The sequence below is a fragment of the Rhamphochromis longiceps genome, linkage group LG9 (genome assembly GCF_057381845.1).
Source record: "Rhamphochromis longiceps isolate RC_006_pf linkage group LG9, R_longiceps_female_GT1.1, whole genome shotgun sequence".
Taxonomy (NCBI): Eukaryota; Metazoa; Chordata; class Actinopteri; order Cichliformes; family Cichlidae; genus Rhamphochromis; species Rhamphochromis longiceps.
This window is the reverse complement of record NC_140565.1, coordinates 29,982,339-29,997,664: the sequence shown is the minus strand read 5'-3', so window position 1 is coordinate 29,997,664 and position 15,326 is coordinate 29,982,339. Positions and strand designations below refer to the sequence as shown.

Genomic DNA, 15,326 nt, shown 5'->3' with positions numbered 1-15,326 from the left:
GGTTCCTCGTCTCCCTCCTCTTTCTTGGGTTTCTGCTGCCTGAGGTATTCACTGAGCACTCGGTCAGTTGGGGCCATCTTCCCAATGTATTCTTGGATGTTTGTTGTCTCATCCTGGACTGTGGTGCTGACACTCACCAGTCCCCGGCCCCCTTCCTTCCGCTTAGCGTACAGCCTCAGGGTGCTGGACTTGGGGTGAAACCCTCCATGCATGGTAAGGAGCTTTCTTGTCTTTATGTCAGTGGCTTCTATCTCCTCCTTTGGCCAGCCTATTACCCCAGCAGGGTACCTGATCACGGGCAGGGCGTACGTGTTGATGGCCCGGATCTTGTTCTTACCATTCAGCTGACTCCTCAGGACTTGCCTGACCCTCTGCAGGTACTTGGTGGTTGCAGCCTTTCTAGCGGCCTCTTCATGGTTCCCATTTGCCTGCGGGATCCCCAGGTACTTGTAACTGTCCTCTATGTCTGCAATATAAATAAATAAATATATATATATATATATATATATATATATATATATATATATATATATATATATATATATATATATATATATATATATATATATATATATATATATAATATTCTGTAACTCTGTAACTTCTGTCGGTGCTGTGCTTTTTTGGAAATCGAATTTCCCAGAGGAACCCACCCAAGGGATTAATAAAGTTCTATCTAATCTAATCTAATCTAATATCAGCATTAAAAGGACCTCAGTTTGGTGTTTCACAAAGCTGCTGATCTCAGACCTGCACAGCTTCCGTTTTAAACACTTGATGTACTCAGCTGCATGAAGAGCACGTTTGAGTTTCTCTGACACAATTAAATAAAACCTGATGAAGGTCAAAGGTCGTCACTTGTATGTTGAACTACAAACTTGTCATCTGGAATTCTTTCACAGTTTTTTGCAGATAGTGGGTTATTTACCATAAAGTGATTCAGAGTTATTCATACCAGAGTAACCAGAGAGGATCATATATTTCTAAATATATAACTTTCTACAGGACTGAATATAATATCTTTATGTAAAAGTCTGGAGCCTCTGGGGAGTATCTGAGTATTTATAACATTACACAAACCAAAGGTCTCCATCACAGTGTTGATGAAATGCTGGGTTTATCCATCTCCTGGGGCGGGCCTACGGAGGAGTGCTGAAGATTTCCCTGTGAGGGAGCTGCTGGTGAAGATCATGAGTCCTGCTTGATCAATGCCATGAGCTTCAGTCTTCCTGGTGTTTCTTAAATGATGCCTCTTTCAGTGGGTCAACAGAACTTATGGCACAGGACAGCTGTGATGAAAGAAAGGGAAGAAGTTTCTCCAAACCTCTGGACCCAGAAAACCAGCTTGGTCCTGATGGTCTCCCTCACTAGTTTCTCTCCAGGGTGAATGTAGCTGTTGATATAATATGGACTCTATTATTAAATGAAAAGAACAAATTAGACTACACTACTGAAACGTTCTGCTGATATTTTTAAAGTCTCCATGTTACCAGGCTGTAGAGGGCTCTGAAGATTTAAACAGTTTTAGATCCATTACACTCACAGTCTTATGTTTAAAATCTCAAAGGACAGCATTATATTTTTGATATTAACAGTAACTCTGGGCCTCTGTAGAGTGTGCAGCTGATCTCATCGCTGTCTAAAAATGGATTAAAAAAACATAAGCGTTGAAGACTATTAAGAGTAGCAGGTGTGTAGCATCGCTAACTAGCTAGCAACAAGCCTCCAACACAGTGCATATGCTAGCGGCTAATCTAACTAACGAATTAACAACAGAGTGATTTTAGAACTATAAGATGATAAGCTGTGTGTCTTTTTTATAATAGTGACATGGTTGTATTTACCTTAATTAAACGAGTCGTCAGTCGCGGTAAACCAGCAAAAAAACTGGACTAGCCGGGCTACGTAAAAAGTGTAGGGGGGCGTGTTTGCGGTCACATCCAGCGGGTGTGTGGGCGGGAGCGTTACACAGTCGCTCCACCTCAAGTCACTACTGCGCAGACTCTGGCTCCAAATTTGCAAGATGGCAGCCTCCATAAGCAGGGTATTTTGGCTTCATTTTTGCACAATGGTAGGAGGCGGTGTCGCGTCGTCCATGTTTTCTACAGTCAATGGTTACGACCTTGCGTCTCGTGCGCAGTAAGCATTGGCTGTCTCTTCCTATGAGAGCTTCGCCCGCCCTATCGCGATAGCGGATGTTGATGATGTCATCAAGCTGCGCCTGTTTTGGTCGAAAGCATCGCAGTGGCTACAACCATTATCATCTGCAAATTATGCTCACAGTCATAGCAAAGAGATGAAGCACTTTTGAAATATGGGGAAAGCCAAAAACTGCGCTTACTCCACTTCCGTAACATTGATACATTAATGTTGAATTCTCTCGCAGTTGCTCTATTCCCATGTTGTTGCAGTATATTAATAACTAACCTCGTATTGTGGATGAATGATCTCAGTTGTTATCCTGGCTTAAGTTTGCCCCGTGTATAGCATCCTGCTATGCGATTGCATTTGTCCCTGACCACCAGAATCCCTCACGTTAACCTTTATCGAGTGGGGAAAAAAAGTTGGCGTTCATCCTCCAGCTTCACTGTGCTAATGTTATGCTAACATAGCTGTGTCGCTAGCAATCACGTAGCACAACATTATATTCCAGGTAGTCGAACTTCAGTAACCATACAAACGCCACTGCTGTTTAGTTTTCTGTCTAAATTTATGTCGGAAGTGGTAGCAGAGCTGTACGTTTTAATTAGTTTCAAAAATCTCTCAGTCAGAACATGGTATGTCATGTTTAGGTGGAAACTAGCGAGCTAACTTCTAACTCCGTTAAATTTAATAACTTCTGTTTTCATGGATGCCTGGATGTTAAACTTAATTGTTACACCTGGTAAAGCAGCAACGCTGATGATTTTATTAAGGATTAAAGAATTTAGACCGTTTTCTCTCAGTGTTCGTTTGACTTTGGGACCTGAAATGGACGGAGTTTTGGACCCAGAGTATTCTGCGAAGCTCCTACTACGGCAGCCGTAATTCTCTGACAATCCATCAAGCAGTGCGGTGTACTAAAACATTTTTTAACAGATTTCTGCACGCCCAAATCGGTTCGAGGTCAGTAAGCACAACCAGAATTCATACATTAAGGCACACTCTCGATTTTTGAGAAAATTAAAGGATTTTAAGTGTGCTTTATAGTGTGAAAAATACGTTATGCAGAAGAAAAGAATATATCACGATATATATCGTTACCGCACATGCTTCAAATTATATCACATTAACACATAGTGTGTGAGAAAGGTGACTAGAAAGAAAAACTCAATGCATCATGGGAATCCCCAGCAGCCTATGTCTATTGCAGCATAACAAAGGGAGGATTCAGGGTCACCTGGTCCAGCCCTAACTATATGCTTTAGCAAAAAGGAAAGTTTTAAGCCTAATCTTGAAAGTAGAGATAGTGTCTTTCTCCCGAATCCAAACTGGAAGCTGGTTCCACAGAAGAGGGGCCTGGAAACTGAAGGCTCTGCCTCCCATTCTACTTTTAAATACTCTAGGAACAACAAGTAAGCCTGCAGAGCGAGAGCAAAGTGTTCTAATAGGGTGATATGGTACTACAAGGTCATTAAGATAAGATAAGGGCTGATTATTTAAGACCTTGAATGTGAGGAGCAGGATTTTGAATTCAATTCTAAATTTAACAGGGAGCCAATGCAGGGAAGCCAATACAGGAGAAATCTGCTCTCTCTTTCTAGTCCCTGTCAGGACTCTTGCTGCAGCATTTTGGATAACTGAAGGCTTTTCAGGGAGTTTCTAGGACTTCCTGATAGTAATGAATTACAGTAGTCCAGCCTAGAAGTAATAAATGCATGAACTAGTTCAGCGTCAATCTGAGACAGGATATTTCTAATTTTAGAGATGCTGCCCAAATGGAAGAAAGCAGTCCTACATATTTGTTTAATATGTGCATTGAAGGACATGTCTTGCTCAGAGAGGGGCAGCCATCTGCTGTGAGCGGTTGTGGTTGAGGGGAAGAATTCTTTGAATTTGATATTATAATCTGTGTGTTTTGATTAGCTGTAACCTCCCCTGTGTTTCTATGACTAGTTGAGTGTTAGTCTCTTGTCTCTGTGTGTAATTAGTTCAGTTTCTGTTTTCAGTTTTTTGTCTCTTGTACTTTGCCTTTAGTTTTATTTTCATTTGCTCTATTATTTAGATTGAGCTCAGCTGTGTCTTCTTGCACTTATTCAATTTCAAGTCACTTTTATTAATGTAGCGCCAAAATCACAACAATGTTTGCCTCAAGGCACTTTATATTGTAAGGTAAAGACCTGACAATAATGCAAAGGAAAGAAAGGAAGAAAAGCCCATGTCACAAACTGGAAATGAGAGTGCAGTTGGACCTAAGAGCAGACTCAATCACTTGAAATATTTACAAGATTTATTCATGAGAGGAATCAACTTAAACAGGAGCACGGTCATTAACAGAAACTCTGCACAGGTGCCGTGGGAAACCAGGGGGCAGAGAAACAGTCGGGCACGCGGAACACAGGAAGAGCACGGGCTGGAACTTCTGCAACAGAGGAGAGAGGCATCACTGGACCGGGAAACGAGTGAGAGAAGGCAGAGTGAGAGAGACAAGGCCAACTTTTACAGACAGGTAAGAGAGCGCAGACGGTCATTAGCATCACAGTGGATTCTTTTGTCACACATTAGGTGATCAGTCAAACAAATTTATTAAATTTATCGAATTCACATTGAGTATAGATGGATATTAAAAAATATGGCTGGGAAAATGGGAAAATAGCAGTGGCTTGCTAGCTTTTGTGCGGCTTCCCCGGGTCAGTGAAAACTTTCAAAAGAGAAATGAATGAACTTACCAGGTTGCCCGATCTCTTCACATATCTTCCTCCTATCTCGGTCCTTTATATTCCTGTCTCGGTACAGAAAGCAGCTGGTGTCGTACAGCTCTGGGTTGTTTGCTACGGCATTGATTAGCCTTCCCTCAAAGTATGAAGGGCTTTGGCTGGATCTGCCCCTTTGACCTAGGTCACAGCCACGTCACCAGGCTCCTGATTGGTTGTCGCGGTGCGATTTTCCCAACTCGAGCGGTTGACGCGAAACGCGCGTATGCACAAAATGCAACACAAAAACTCACGCGCGTGGTTTTTTTCGCGAGTCAAAAAGTTTTGGCGTTTTCGCGACGCAAATCTGCTTCCGAATTTTCGCGGGACCCGTAATCGCGTGTCATCGCGCTTTTCCATTGACTTTACATTTAAACCTGACGCTCTATTTGCGTACATCGCGTTCGGTGTGAACACACCGTTAGAGGTTAGGGCAACAGATGCAAGTCTTCAGAGCAGTGACAGTGTGACTTTCGTTGTGCATACTTTAACCTGATTTAGTTTTCAGTTTTCTTACTTGTCAAAATGCATCATGAGTAAAAAAACAATCCTTGACATGGTAATGAAAGAGTATTCTCAGCAAAGTTGAGTTAAACAAGTTTTAATGGAAGTTTAAGTTAAATCTTTTGATCTTTACTAATTTTGATTACATCAGCGTGTTTTATTACATTAACCTAATCAAATAATGCCAATTTTGATGAAGCTCCTGACCCAGCCCAAGCTCTCTATGAAGACGAGGAAAAACTCCCCGGGGGGCCAGAATGATGGGAAGAAACCTCGGGAAAGCCAATTCAAAGAGAGATCCCCTTTCCTGGGATGGCTGGGGGGGTTACAGGAATTTCAGGATAGCAAAATTTAGAATCGGCCAAAAAAAACCAAAAAACAATCTTTTCCTGTTAAAAAAACAAAAAAAATGAAAGAAAGACAAAAAAAAGAAAGTTAGGCCATGTATCACACTTATATGATAAGATATGAAATGTGTGTGTGTGTGAGAGATGGGTTTATCTGAGCCAGGGGTGGCGCTGGAGGTCCCCCAGCGTTGGGCGCTTCTCCGGGACTTCGGTTAAACACGCATCCAAGAAATTCCGGCAGTCTGGAAAGAAAGAAAGGAGAGAGAAGATGAAGATGATGGTTCCAATGATCCAAGCCATCAGTGAATCTTGAAGTGTGATGTTTTCTTACGTGGGGACAGATGCTCATTGAATTTCAGTTCGTTTTCGATGAAGGTCATGATATTAAAGTCCCCCACATGAAGCGCTTCGTACAGCACCACTCCCATTTGCCACACCGTGGTGGGTCCAGGCCTGTATTTTTTGCCCCAGTAACATTCGGGAGGGCTGTGGATAGGTGTACCTAATAAACAGACACAATTACAATTTCTTCTAAAACAAAAGGCACAAATTGCTACATCTGTGAAGAGCAGGAGCTGAATATGTTACCATAGAAGAAGCGGAACCGCGATCGCTCCGTAGCAAAGCAGCTCAGTCCGAAGTCAATGATACGAACTCGAGGCACATCTGAGCCGGTCTCAATCAGAATGTTGTCACTCTTGATGTCCCGGTGAAAGATTTGTTTCTCCTCCAGGTCCTTTGCTGCATCAACCAGTTGCTTCAGAATGACCTGGAAAAGATGAAAAAGACAGTAATGAGTCAACAGGTTGATGCTTCTCTGATACTCTATGCTTTGATTGAATGCTGTACAGTCTAAGGCTCTTCCAGTCAACTTACCTTGGCCTTTCCTTCTGGTAAACATCCTCCATTTTCTCTTATGTATTCAAACAGGTCCACAGCGGGGACAGGTCTCTCCTGCACCAGGATCAGCTCTGTGCCAAAGTCAAACCAGTCCAACAGAGACACAGGAGCCGACGTTCCCACTGATCCATCTGCTTCAGCTGCAAGCTTCAGCAAAATGGCCACTTCCACTGAGACTTCCTTCCCGTTTTCATCCTGATATATTACAACAAAGTGGATGATGAGGAACAGACGTTTCACAGGTGAACGCTGCACTCAGTCCAGGAATGTAAAAACAGTTCAAGTGTTGCACACTTACCGTCACTTGGATGGGGATTTTGTCCTTGGGAATGTGTTTGATGGCTACCTAAAAGACACAGAGCATTGGTGAGCATTTCCTCAGTATGACATCATTAAAGGTGTAAAACGGCACCTTTAATGCTCAGCTGACGATATTATCCGTTATCTGCATTACTGCCTGTCTTACTCCCACCATCTGAACACTTACTGGGAAATGATCTGTTATCCTGTAGCCAGCAAACACTGCTCCAAAGCCGCCCTTTCCTAGATGGTGCTCCTGCACATATCTGGCTTGGTATTCCCCTGAAAAGACACAAATGTTGTTTTACTACAGCTGTGACACAAATTACTCTCTGCTGTACCCTAAATGTTCATTTTGCTCTTCACCTGAGTATAAAAGCCAAGCTGCTTGCTACTTACGTTGCTGGTCGACTACTGAATTTTGGACGACGTTTTTGGTTTTGTCCTTTTTCTTTTTCTTGGGTGACTCTTTGCTGTCTCCCGCAGACTTCCTTCTGCCATTTTTTGTGCACCCTTTTGTGTTTTGATTGCAGTCTGCAGATGTGGAAAACACCAAAAGCGCATCAGCGTATTAGATCATACACACAAATATCTCCCAAACACTAATATCTTAAACCGAGCAACCAGCTGTGCACTTAATCTACCCCTCACTCAACTAATTAGCCTACCTTTACCAGCGTCCACGGAGGAAGACGCTTGCTCCCTGTCTCCACTCGTAGGCTCAGCAAGTTTAATCTTCTTTGGTGGACTGGTTGTGCCCGCTCCATCTTGCTGGGCCTTACGCTTCACTGCTTTGACCCGATGTGTATCTGAGCTGGTGGAAGGAGCAGCCTGCTCAGTGACCCTCCTTCTTTTTACGGGGGTCTTCTTTTCAGGACTGGCCTTTCTTTTAGCCATCCTGCTCTTAGAGTCTATAAACAACAACAACACAGTAGTGAAAAAGAGTGCTCGACATCAGGACTGGAAGGATTTTGATGCCATTTTAGGGAGTATTGGTTAAATTATAATAACAAGTTTATCCTTTTGATAAAAAACAGAGCAACACCAGTCCATACTAGGTCTACTAAGACTTAGATCTTCATGACACTTGTTGATCTGTTTTTACTGCTGAGTCCAAGAATAAACTTGTCACATTATTTTACCAAAAGACAAAGTGCCCCATTAACCTTTCTTTGATTAGATGTGTTGTAATTATGCTATTTTCAGTCAAACATACCCATATGGAAAAGAAATAGTACAAATTTATAAAAGACTTGCATAAGATGTGGCCTACTTCATACAGTGAATCATATCAGGCTTATATGATTTACTCATGAAAGTGGCCACTTTCTCATTACTTTCATATATTGTTTTAGTAAGTATCCAAAACATACAAGTTTCACACAAGACAGATACAAACTTTATAAGATTTATATATATCTTTTCCATATGGGTAGGATTCAAATGTTTCATTTTATACACAGACTGTCAACATTTTTAGAAAAGTAGATTCTGTTATTTGAGGGATTTTACCCAGATTTGATGTATTTGTTTACTTACTTTGATCTCCTGGATCTTTCTTATCTCCTGAATTTGTATTTTTTCTCGTTTCCTTTTTCATGTTAATTTTTGAGACCTTTTAAAAGGGAAAATGTCACCGTAATGAGGAAATACTTCTTCAAATGTGTGCGCTTGTCTTTTCTAAGCTGTTTAAGCAAGTTCCGTAAGTGAGCTTTCAAAATAAACTCAGACTATGGCAACAGAACCTTGCCTTTCAGTGACATCACCAACTGCCAGTAAAACTGCTCCTAAGTAGTTTAAAGAAAAACACTGTGGCAGACAAATCCATAATAATTCATATAATTTAATTAAAGTCGATATACCTACCTATAAATTTTGTTTTTTAAATTGTGCATTTATTCTTTATATAGTGTAACTACTCGACCTTGTTTCTCTTTTTAAATCTAGAGGCAACCACGTTTTTGAGGTTGTATCACCTTTCCATTTTCTATTAAAGTACATTAATTCATGTGTACTTTGTTTTCTAAAATAACAACATCATAGTTACCCAATACCCCGTTGTTGTGTGAGTAGCTATGGGTTAACTAGCTATTGGTGTTAATTTACTGATGAACTTATAAAACACATGCTCAACTTACTGAAAAAGTCCCACAGTGGCTTCCATCCTTATGTTGGTTTGTCCAGTTTACTGCAGAACACATCAAACCTGGGGCCCATGTCAGCCCTACTTGCGGCCGTATATTTAAGTGAAGAAATATAAAGCAATTTGGCACTTGAAGTGCCTTTTTTGTTAGGGGGGATTTATTTATTTTTGAGTCCAATGTTAAAATGCGTTCTTAAAAAAGTTTTAAAAAGAAAAAATTTAATATGAAGGTCTAACCCAGGAGTCAGCAACGTTTCTGATGATAAGTGCCATCTAAAATTTCCTTAGAAGTCAACGTGCCATATGATTGCATTAGCAATAAATTTAATAACGCTCTATATCAACAGTTACACACTACATAGACCAACTTTATAGAATTATATTTGTTCACAGATGTTGGCATAGAGCAGATCAGCTATTTTGAAACAAAAAATATACTTTTTTTTTATCAGTAACAAGAACTCCATAACAGCAAATGAACTGTACAACAGAAAAGTATCTCCCAAACACTAATATCTTAAACCGAGCAACCAGCTGTGCACTTAATCTACCCCTCACTCAACTAATTAGCCTACCTTTACCAGCGTCCACGGAGGAAGACGCTTGCTCCCTGTCTCCACTCGTAGGCTCAGCAAGTTTAATCTTCTTTGGTGGACTGGTTGTGCCCGCTCCATCTTGCTGGGCCTTACGCTTCACTGCTTTGACCCGATGTGTATCTGAGCTGGTGGAAGGAGCAGCCTGCTCAGTGACCCTCCTTCTTTTTACGGGGGTCTTCTTTTCAGGACTGGCCTTTCTTTTAGCCATCCTGCTCTTAGAGTCTATAAACAACAACAACACAGTAGTGAAAAAGAGTGCTCGACATCAGGACTGGAAGAATTTTGATGCCATTTAAGGGAGTATTGGTTAAATTATAATAACAAGTTTATCCTTTTGATAAAAAACAGAGCAACACCAGTCCATACTAGGTCTACTAAGACTTAGATCTTCATGACACTTGTTGATCTGTTTTTACTGCTGAGTCCAAGAATAAACTTGTCACATTATTTTACCAAAAGACAAAGTGCCCCATTAACCTTTCTTTGATTAGATGTGTTGTAATTATGCTATTTTCAGTCAAACATACCCATATGGAAAAGAAATAGTACAAATTTATAAAAGACTTGCATAAGATGTGGCCTACTTCATACAGTGAATCATATCAGGCTTATATGATTTACTCATGAAAGTGGCCACTTTCTCATTACTTTCATATATTGTTTTAGTAAGTATCCAAAACATACAAGTTTCACACAAGACAGATACAAACTTTATAAGATTTATATATATCTTTTCCATATGGGTAGGATTCAAATGTTTCATTTTATACACAGACTGTCAACATTTTTAGAAAAGTAGATTCTGTTATTTGAGGGATTTTACCCAGATTTGATGTATTTGTTTACTTACTTTGATCTCCTGGATCTTTCTTATCTCCTGAATTTGTATTTTTTCTCGTTTCCTTTTTCATGTTAATTTTTGAGACCTTTTAAAAGGGAAAATGTCACCGTAATGAGGAAATACTTCTTCAAATGTGTGCGCTTGTCTTTTCTAAGCTGTTTAAGCAAGTTCCATAAGTGAGCTTTCAAAATAAACTCAGACTATGGCAACAGAACCTTGCCTTTCAGTGACATCACCAACTGCCAGTAAAACTGCTCCTAAGTAGTTTAAAGAAAAACACTGTGGCAGACAAATCCATAATAATTCATATAATTTAATAAGAAGTCAATATACCTACCTATAAATTTTGTTTTTTAAATTGTGCATTTATTCTTTATAGTGTAACTACTCGACCTTGTTTCTCTTTTTAAATCTAGAGGCAACCACGTTTTTGAGGTTGTATCACCTTTCCATTTTCTATTAAAGTACATTAATTCATGTGTCAACTTATAAAACACATGCTCAACTTACTGAAAAAGTCCCACAGTGGCTTCCATCCTTATGTTGGTTTGTCCAGTTTACTGCAGAACACATCAAACCTGGGGCCCATGTCAGCCCTACTTGCGGCCGTATATTTAAGTGAAGAAATATAAAGCAATTTGGCACTTGAAGTGCCTTTTTTGTTAGGGGGGATTTATTTATTTTTGAGTCCAATGTTAAAATGCGTTCTTAAAAAAGTTTAAAAAAGAAAAATTTAATATGAAGGTCTAACCCAGGAGTCAGCAACGTTTCTGATGATAAGTGCCATCTAAAATTTCCTTAGAAGTCAACGTGCCATATGATTGCATTAGCAATAAATTTAATAACGCTCTATATCAACAGTTACACACTACATAGACCAACTTTATAGAATTATATTTGTTCGCAGATGTTGGCATAGAGCAGATCAGCTATTTTGAAACAAAAAATATACTTTTTTTTTATCAGTAACAAGAACTCCATAACAGCAAATGAACTGTACAACAGAAAATGTAAATGCTATTTATGGTCTCCTCAAAACAATGATAAGAAAAATAAACTGGGCCAATATGGCATGTTTGTTAATACAGGGATGGACATGTTAATGTGATCTTTGGTCTCCCACTCAGAGACACAGGCCTACGAGTGTCCAGCATGCAGACCGCTAACTGAGGACACTCATGTGAGAGAAAATCTGCTCACACAGATATGTAGAGCCAAATACTGTCAATAAGGCCTCTGCAATGTTCTGAAGACAGTTAAACTTGTCAGGTAGTGACCATCCCTTAAGCTTTGCAGGCTCAGAGTGCAGGATGCACAGAGGTTCTCCTCCACTATGTAACTCTCAGTGCTGTCATCTTCTCTCTTCTCTTTCTTTGCATCTCCTCAACCAGTTACAAGCAGATACCTGCCCTTCCCTGATCCTGGTTCTGTCAGAGATTTCTTCCTGTTAAAAAGGAGTTCTTTCTATCCGTTGTTGCCAGTCACTTGCTCACAGGGGATTATCTGGTTGTTTGATCAGTTATGAATCTGCATTTGTTTGTAATAAATAATCTATTCCATATTTATTGATAGAAATTTAGTATTTATTCAGTAAAGTTAATTGTTGTTATTACAGTGATTAGCTTTTATTTATTTATACAAATACAATTAAACATTTTAAAATATATTCTTTTTAAGTCAAGTTAAACCTTACCTTTGATCTTTGTATTCATTTATTTATTTTTTTATATTGATTCCATCTATTAATTTTGCGCACTCAGTCAATAGGCATCAGTATAAATGACAAAAATATCTTAAGAAGTTTCTTATGCTTCCACAAACTGTCACAAAAATATCACCAAATTTTAATTTGCTCTTATATTTATCAGTGAAAACTACAGAAAAAATTCCATTCATCAATTTGTAGCACAATGCGAGTAAGAATGCAAACATACTTTTGGATCTGAGACGGGCTCAAACCTAATGGAGGTCATTAAACATGTAAATCAACAAAAAGTGCAATTACATCACAGGCCACAAAATATAAGGAGCCACCAACACACTGTAGAAAAGTTTAATTCTCTTCATCCTCTCAAAAAAACAAACAAAAAACAAAACCCAGATGCACCAGGCCGTCCACTTGTTTAAATGACAAAAGTAACACTTTTAAAAAAAATTACACTGAGCACACTAGATCCAAAGATGAGACCTGTTGCCATCCTTGTGTAATTTGGCATACTTGAACCTTTTTCCATCTCCGGTCTTCACAGCCACCCTTCCACTTAGGCTAATTCTGATGAGGCATCAGTGAACAGATCAGCTGAAGGGCCAGATGAATCTCTCAGGTTCGGTGTCAGCTCTGTTGGATTTTTACCTGTTTCTTAAAGACATGACTTTCATATAGTGTTCTTTTCTTCCATTTCCTTGAACTTCCTCAATTCTGTTCATTGTGAGATGGACAGAATCAACTATCTGAGGCATGCTGAGATATGTTAGCATTAGGTTAATTTTCAGTTTACTGAGCTACTTGGGAATTACTTAAATATGATTATACCTTTTAAACTGTGTTACCGTTGGCATTTTTCATAGATTCAACCAAAAACAAGGAAACAAATGATGTGTTTTCATGACAGGATGCTACTAACAAAATGCCAAAGATACAATTTAAAAATGGGTCTTCACTAAGTTGTCTGAGTGTAGACAAAACGCTGGTTCATCCCTTGAATTAGCTGCCTTTGAATTACTCATAGGTCAGTGTTAAGTGACTTATGAGTAACCTAAAATAAACATTTCACTGAAAATGAGTGAAAAGTCACCCAATGTCAAAAGAAAAACAAAAGAAAACCAAGAGAACTATTAGTTAACACAGCAGTCTGTGCCCTGATGCACTGGATTATAACATTAGTGAGAGGTACTGGTTACTCCCATCTCATCAGTGGTTTGGTATCTGATAGTCTGGTGTTGTATTTTGCACCACGATGAGAAAAGGTCATTAAAACTGACAATGGACCAGCCGTCCCACTAGCGAGTAGATTCACAGTACACTTCCATTTTTTTAACCAACCAGAATAGGTCAAGGTCGGCTGTGCAGCAGGCAGGAATTGGACCTAAAACGCCAGACTTGGGAAACAAGAGGTAAACTTAGAAGCAGCTTTATTGCGTGTTAGGATGCCTGGGTCGTCGACCCAGGGTTTTTGAGTTTTTGATATTATTTATACTTCCTAGTTTTTGGTTTCTTTGAGTTCCATCTTATGGCTTATGTCTCTGTCGTCTTTAGTTGCTCTGTCTCCCCTATCACCTGCATCCCCTTGTCTAGTTCGCGTCTATGTGTATCTTAAGTTCCTATATCCCCGTGTTCAGTCAGTGTTTGTGTCTGCCCTGTTCCCACGTCTCTGTTCCCTTTGTAGTGCCTGCATGTGAGTCTGTGTCTTTGTTCAGTCTGTGTTATGTGTTTCCTGTTTTACTTTGAAGGTCTCTGTCTTTTCTCAGTGTGTTCAGTTTATGCTTCTTTGGTCTCGTCAGTTCTGATTTGCCCCAGCTGTGTTTCCCTCCTGTTACCCATTCCCTGATTGCTCCCTCTGTGTATTTAAGCCCTGTGTTTCTCTGTGTCCGTGTCGCGATCTACCGTTTATTTTGCTGTGTGTTTTGTCTGTCCACCGGTGTAAGTTTATTTTGAGTTTTTCGAGTTATGTCATGTTGCGTTCAGAATTAAAGCCCTTTTTGAGTTCACGTCTGTCTCCGGAGTCTGCACCTTGGGTCCTATTCCTGCCTGCACACAGCCACACCTAACAATTGCGTAGCCTTTACCAAAGCACAAAATAATAACAGCTCAACTAATTCTCATTCACACAATGAAGAGAGAACCAACCATGAGGGAGAACAAAAAGAGCAGATTGAGACTAAGACAATATGTCCACATAGGATGATGAGGAAAATACTAAAGGTGAGCAGATCCATCCAGATATTGACAGTATCAATACCAACGCTGGAAATGATATCAGAGCGAGAGTATCGTGATAGGATTGATCCTTTGTTTCTGTCTTCTAAGTTCAGCAGCATGTAGCCCACTGAATGTCTTCAATTAGTTGTTTTTAGGAAATAAATAGATACACCTCAGACATGCACTCTGAAAAATATCTGAACCTTTTTGTGTTGACTATCATATCTATTTTATTTATATCCCATAGGACATTTAAACAACAGAAGTTGACCCAGAGTGCTTTAGAAACAGGCACATATACATTTCATGTTTAAAAAACAAACAAACAAAAAAAACAGTTTCAAATACATGAAAAGCTGAATGGTGTGTTTTGTTGTGCTAACTAATTATTGTGGAAATTAAAAATCACAGTGACTTAGTGGTTGTTAAAATTTAGAATTCAATGCAAATTCATGATGCTTCATCTCATAAATAATTACACACTGCTTTTTGATACATAAGCTGCTTATTAAAAGTTAAATGTATTGGTATTGGCAATACTAGCCATTAGGGATGCACCGATACCGGTATCGGGTATCGGCCTCGATACCACATTTTCTAAAGTACTCGTTAAACGTCCCCCGATACCGAGGACCGATACCACGGTCTGAGACCTTTCTATGTTTGAGCGGCATGTAAGGGGTTAATCACAGGCGCCGAGTCCCCGCCCCCAGGCCCCGGCTGCAGCTCAGAGCGGGGAGAAAGCGAGGCGAGACATATCAGCTGTGTGGAACTATTTCAAAGTGAACGAAGACCCGAAAACAAAGGCGGACTGCAAATTGTGCTCAGCGAAATTGTCCAGAGGAGGCTCTAAAGGTAGCGCATTTAACACAAGCAATTTAATC

The 15,326-nt window shown here is 39.8% G+C and overlaps 2 protein-coding genes across 2 annotated transcripts in view; one reads left to right on the top strand and one right to left on the bottom strand.

Moving 5' to 3' along the window:
- mc4r (melanocortin 4 receptor) overlaps nucleotides 1-6,806 on the top strand; it is a 46,799-nt gene extending 39,993 nt beyond the window's left edge. Inside the window, exons 4-5 of the transcript XR_014913383.1 lie at nucleotides 4,490-4,648; nucleotides 6,674-6,806. The gene's annotated coding sequence lies outside the window, so the exon portion shown is untranslated. The remainder of the gene's footprint in view (nucleotides 1-4,489; nucleotides 4,649-6,673) is intronic.
- Nucleotides 620-10,593, bottom strand: LOC146662513 (serine/threonine-protein kinase pim-2-like). Its single transcript, XM_085419194.1, has 12 exons — nucleotides 10,533-10,593; nucleotides 9,662-9,904; nucleotides 7,612-7,854; nucleotides 7,343-7,477; nucleotides 7,131-7,225; nucleotides 6,942-6,989; nucleotides 6,620-6,838; nucleotides 6,332-6,512; nucleotides 6,075-6,245; nucleotides 4,869-5,985; nucleotides 1,845-4,561; nucleotides 620-1,413 (listed from the first exon to the last, which is right to left on the bottom strand). Exons 1-10 carry the CDS (start codon nucleotides 10,591-10,593, stop codon nucleotides 5,894-5,896), a joined length of 1,488 nt encoding a protein of 495 aa, XP_085275320.1. The 3' UTR covers nucleotides 620-1,413; nucleotides 1,845-4,561; nucleotides 4,869-5,893.
- Between the last annotated feature and the right edge of the window lie 4,733 nt (nucleotides 10,594-15,326).

Bases quoted from the DNA above. Each gene is read 5' to 3' on its own strand.
- LOC146662513 (XM_085419194.1), bottom strand. From the start codon at position 10,593: ATGAAAAAGGAAACGAGAAAAAATACAAATTCAGGAGATAAGAAAGAT. The intron at 6,839-6,941 runs GTAAGTGTGCAA...GTAATATATCAG, and splicing joins AAATCCCCATCCAAGTGACG to GATGAAAACGGGAAGGAAGT. The intron at 6,246-6,331 runs GTAACATATTCA...TCTGTTTATTAG, and splicing joins GCGGTTCCGCTTCTTCTATG to GTACACCTATCCACAGCCCT.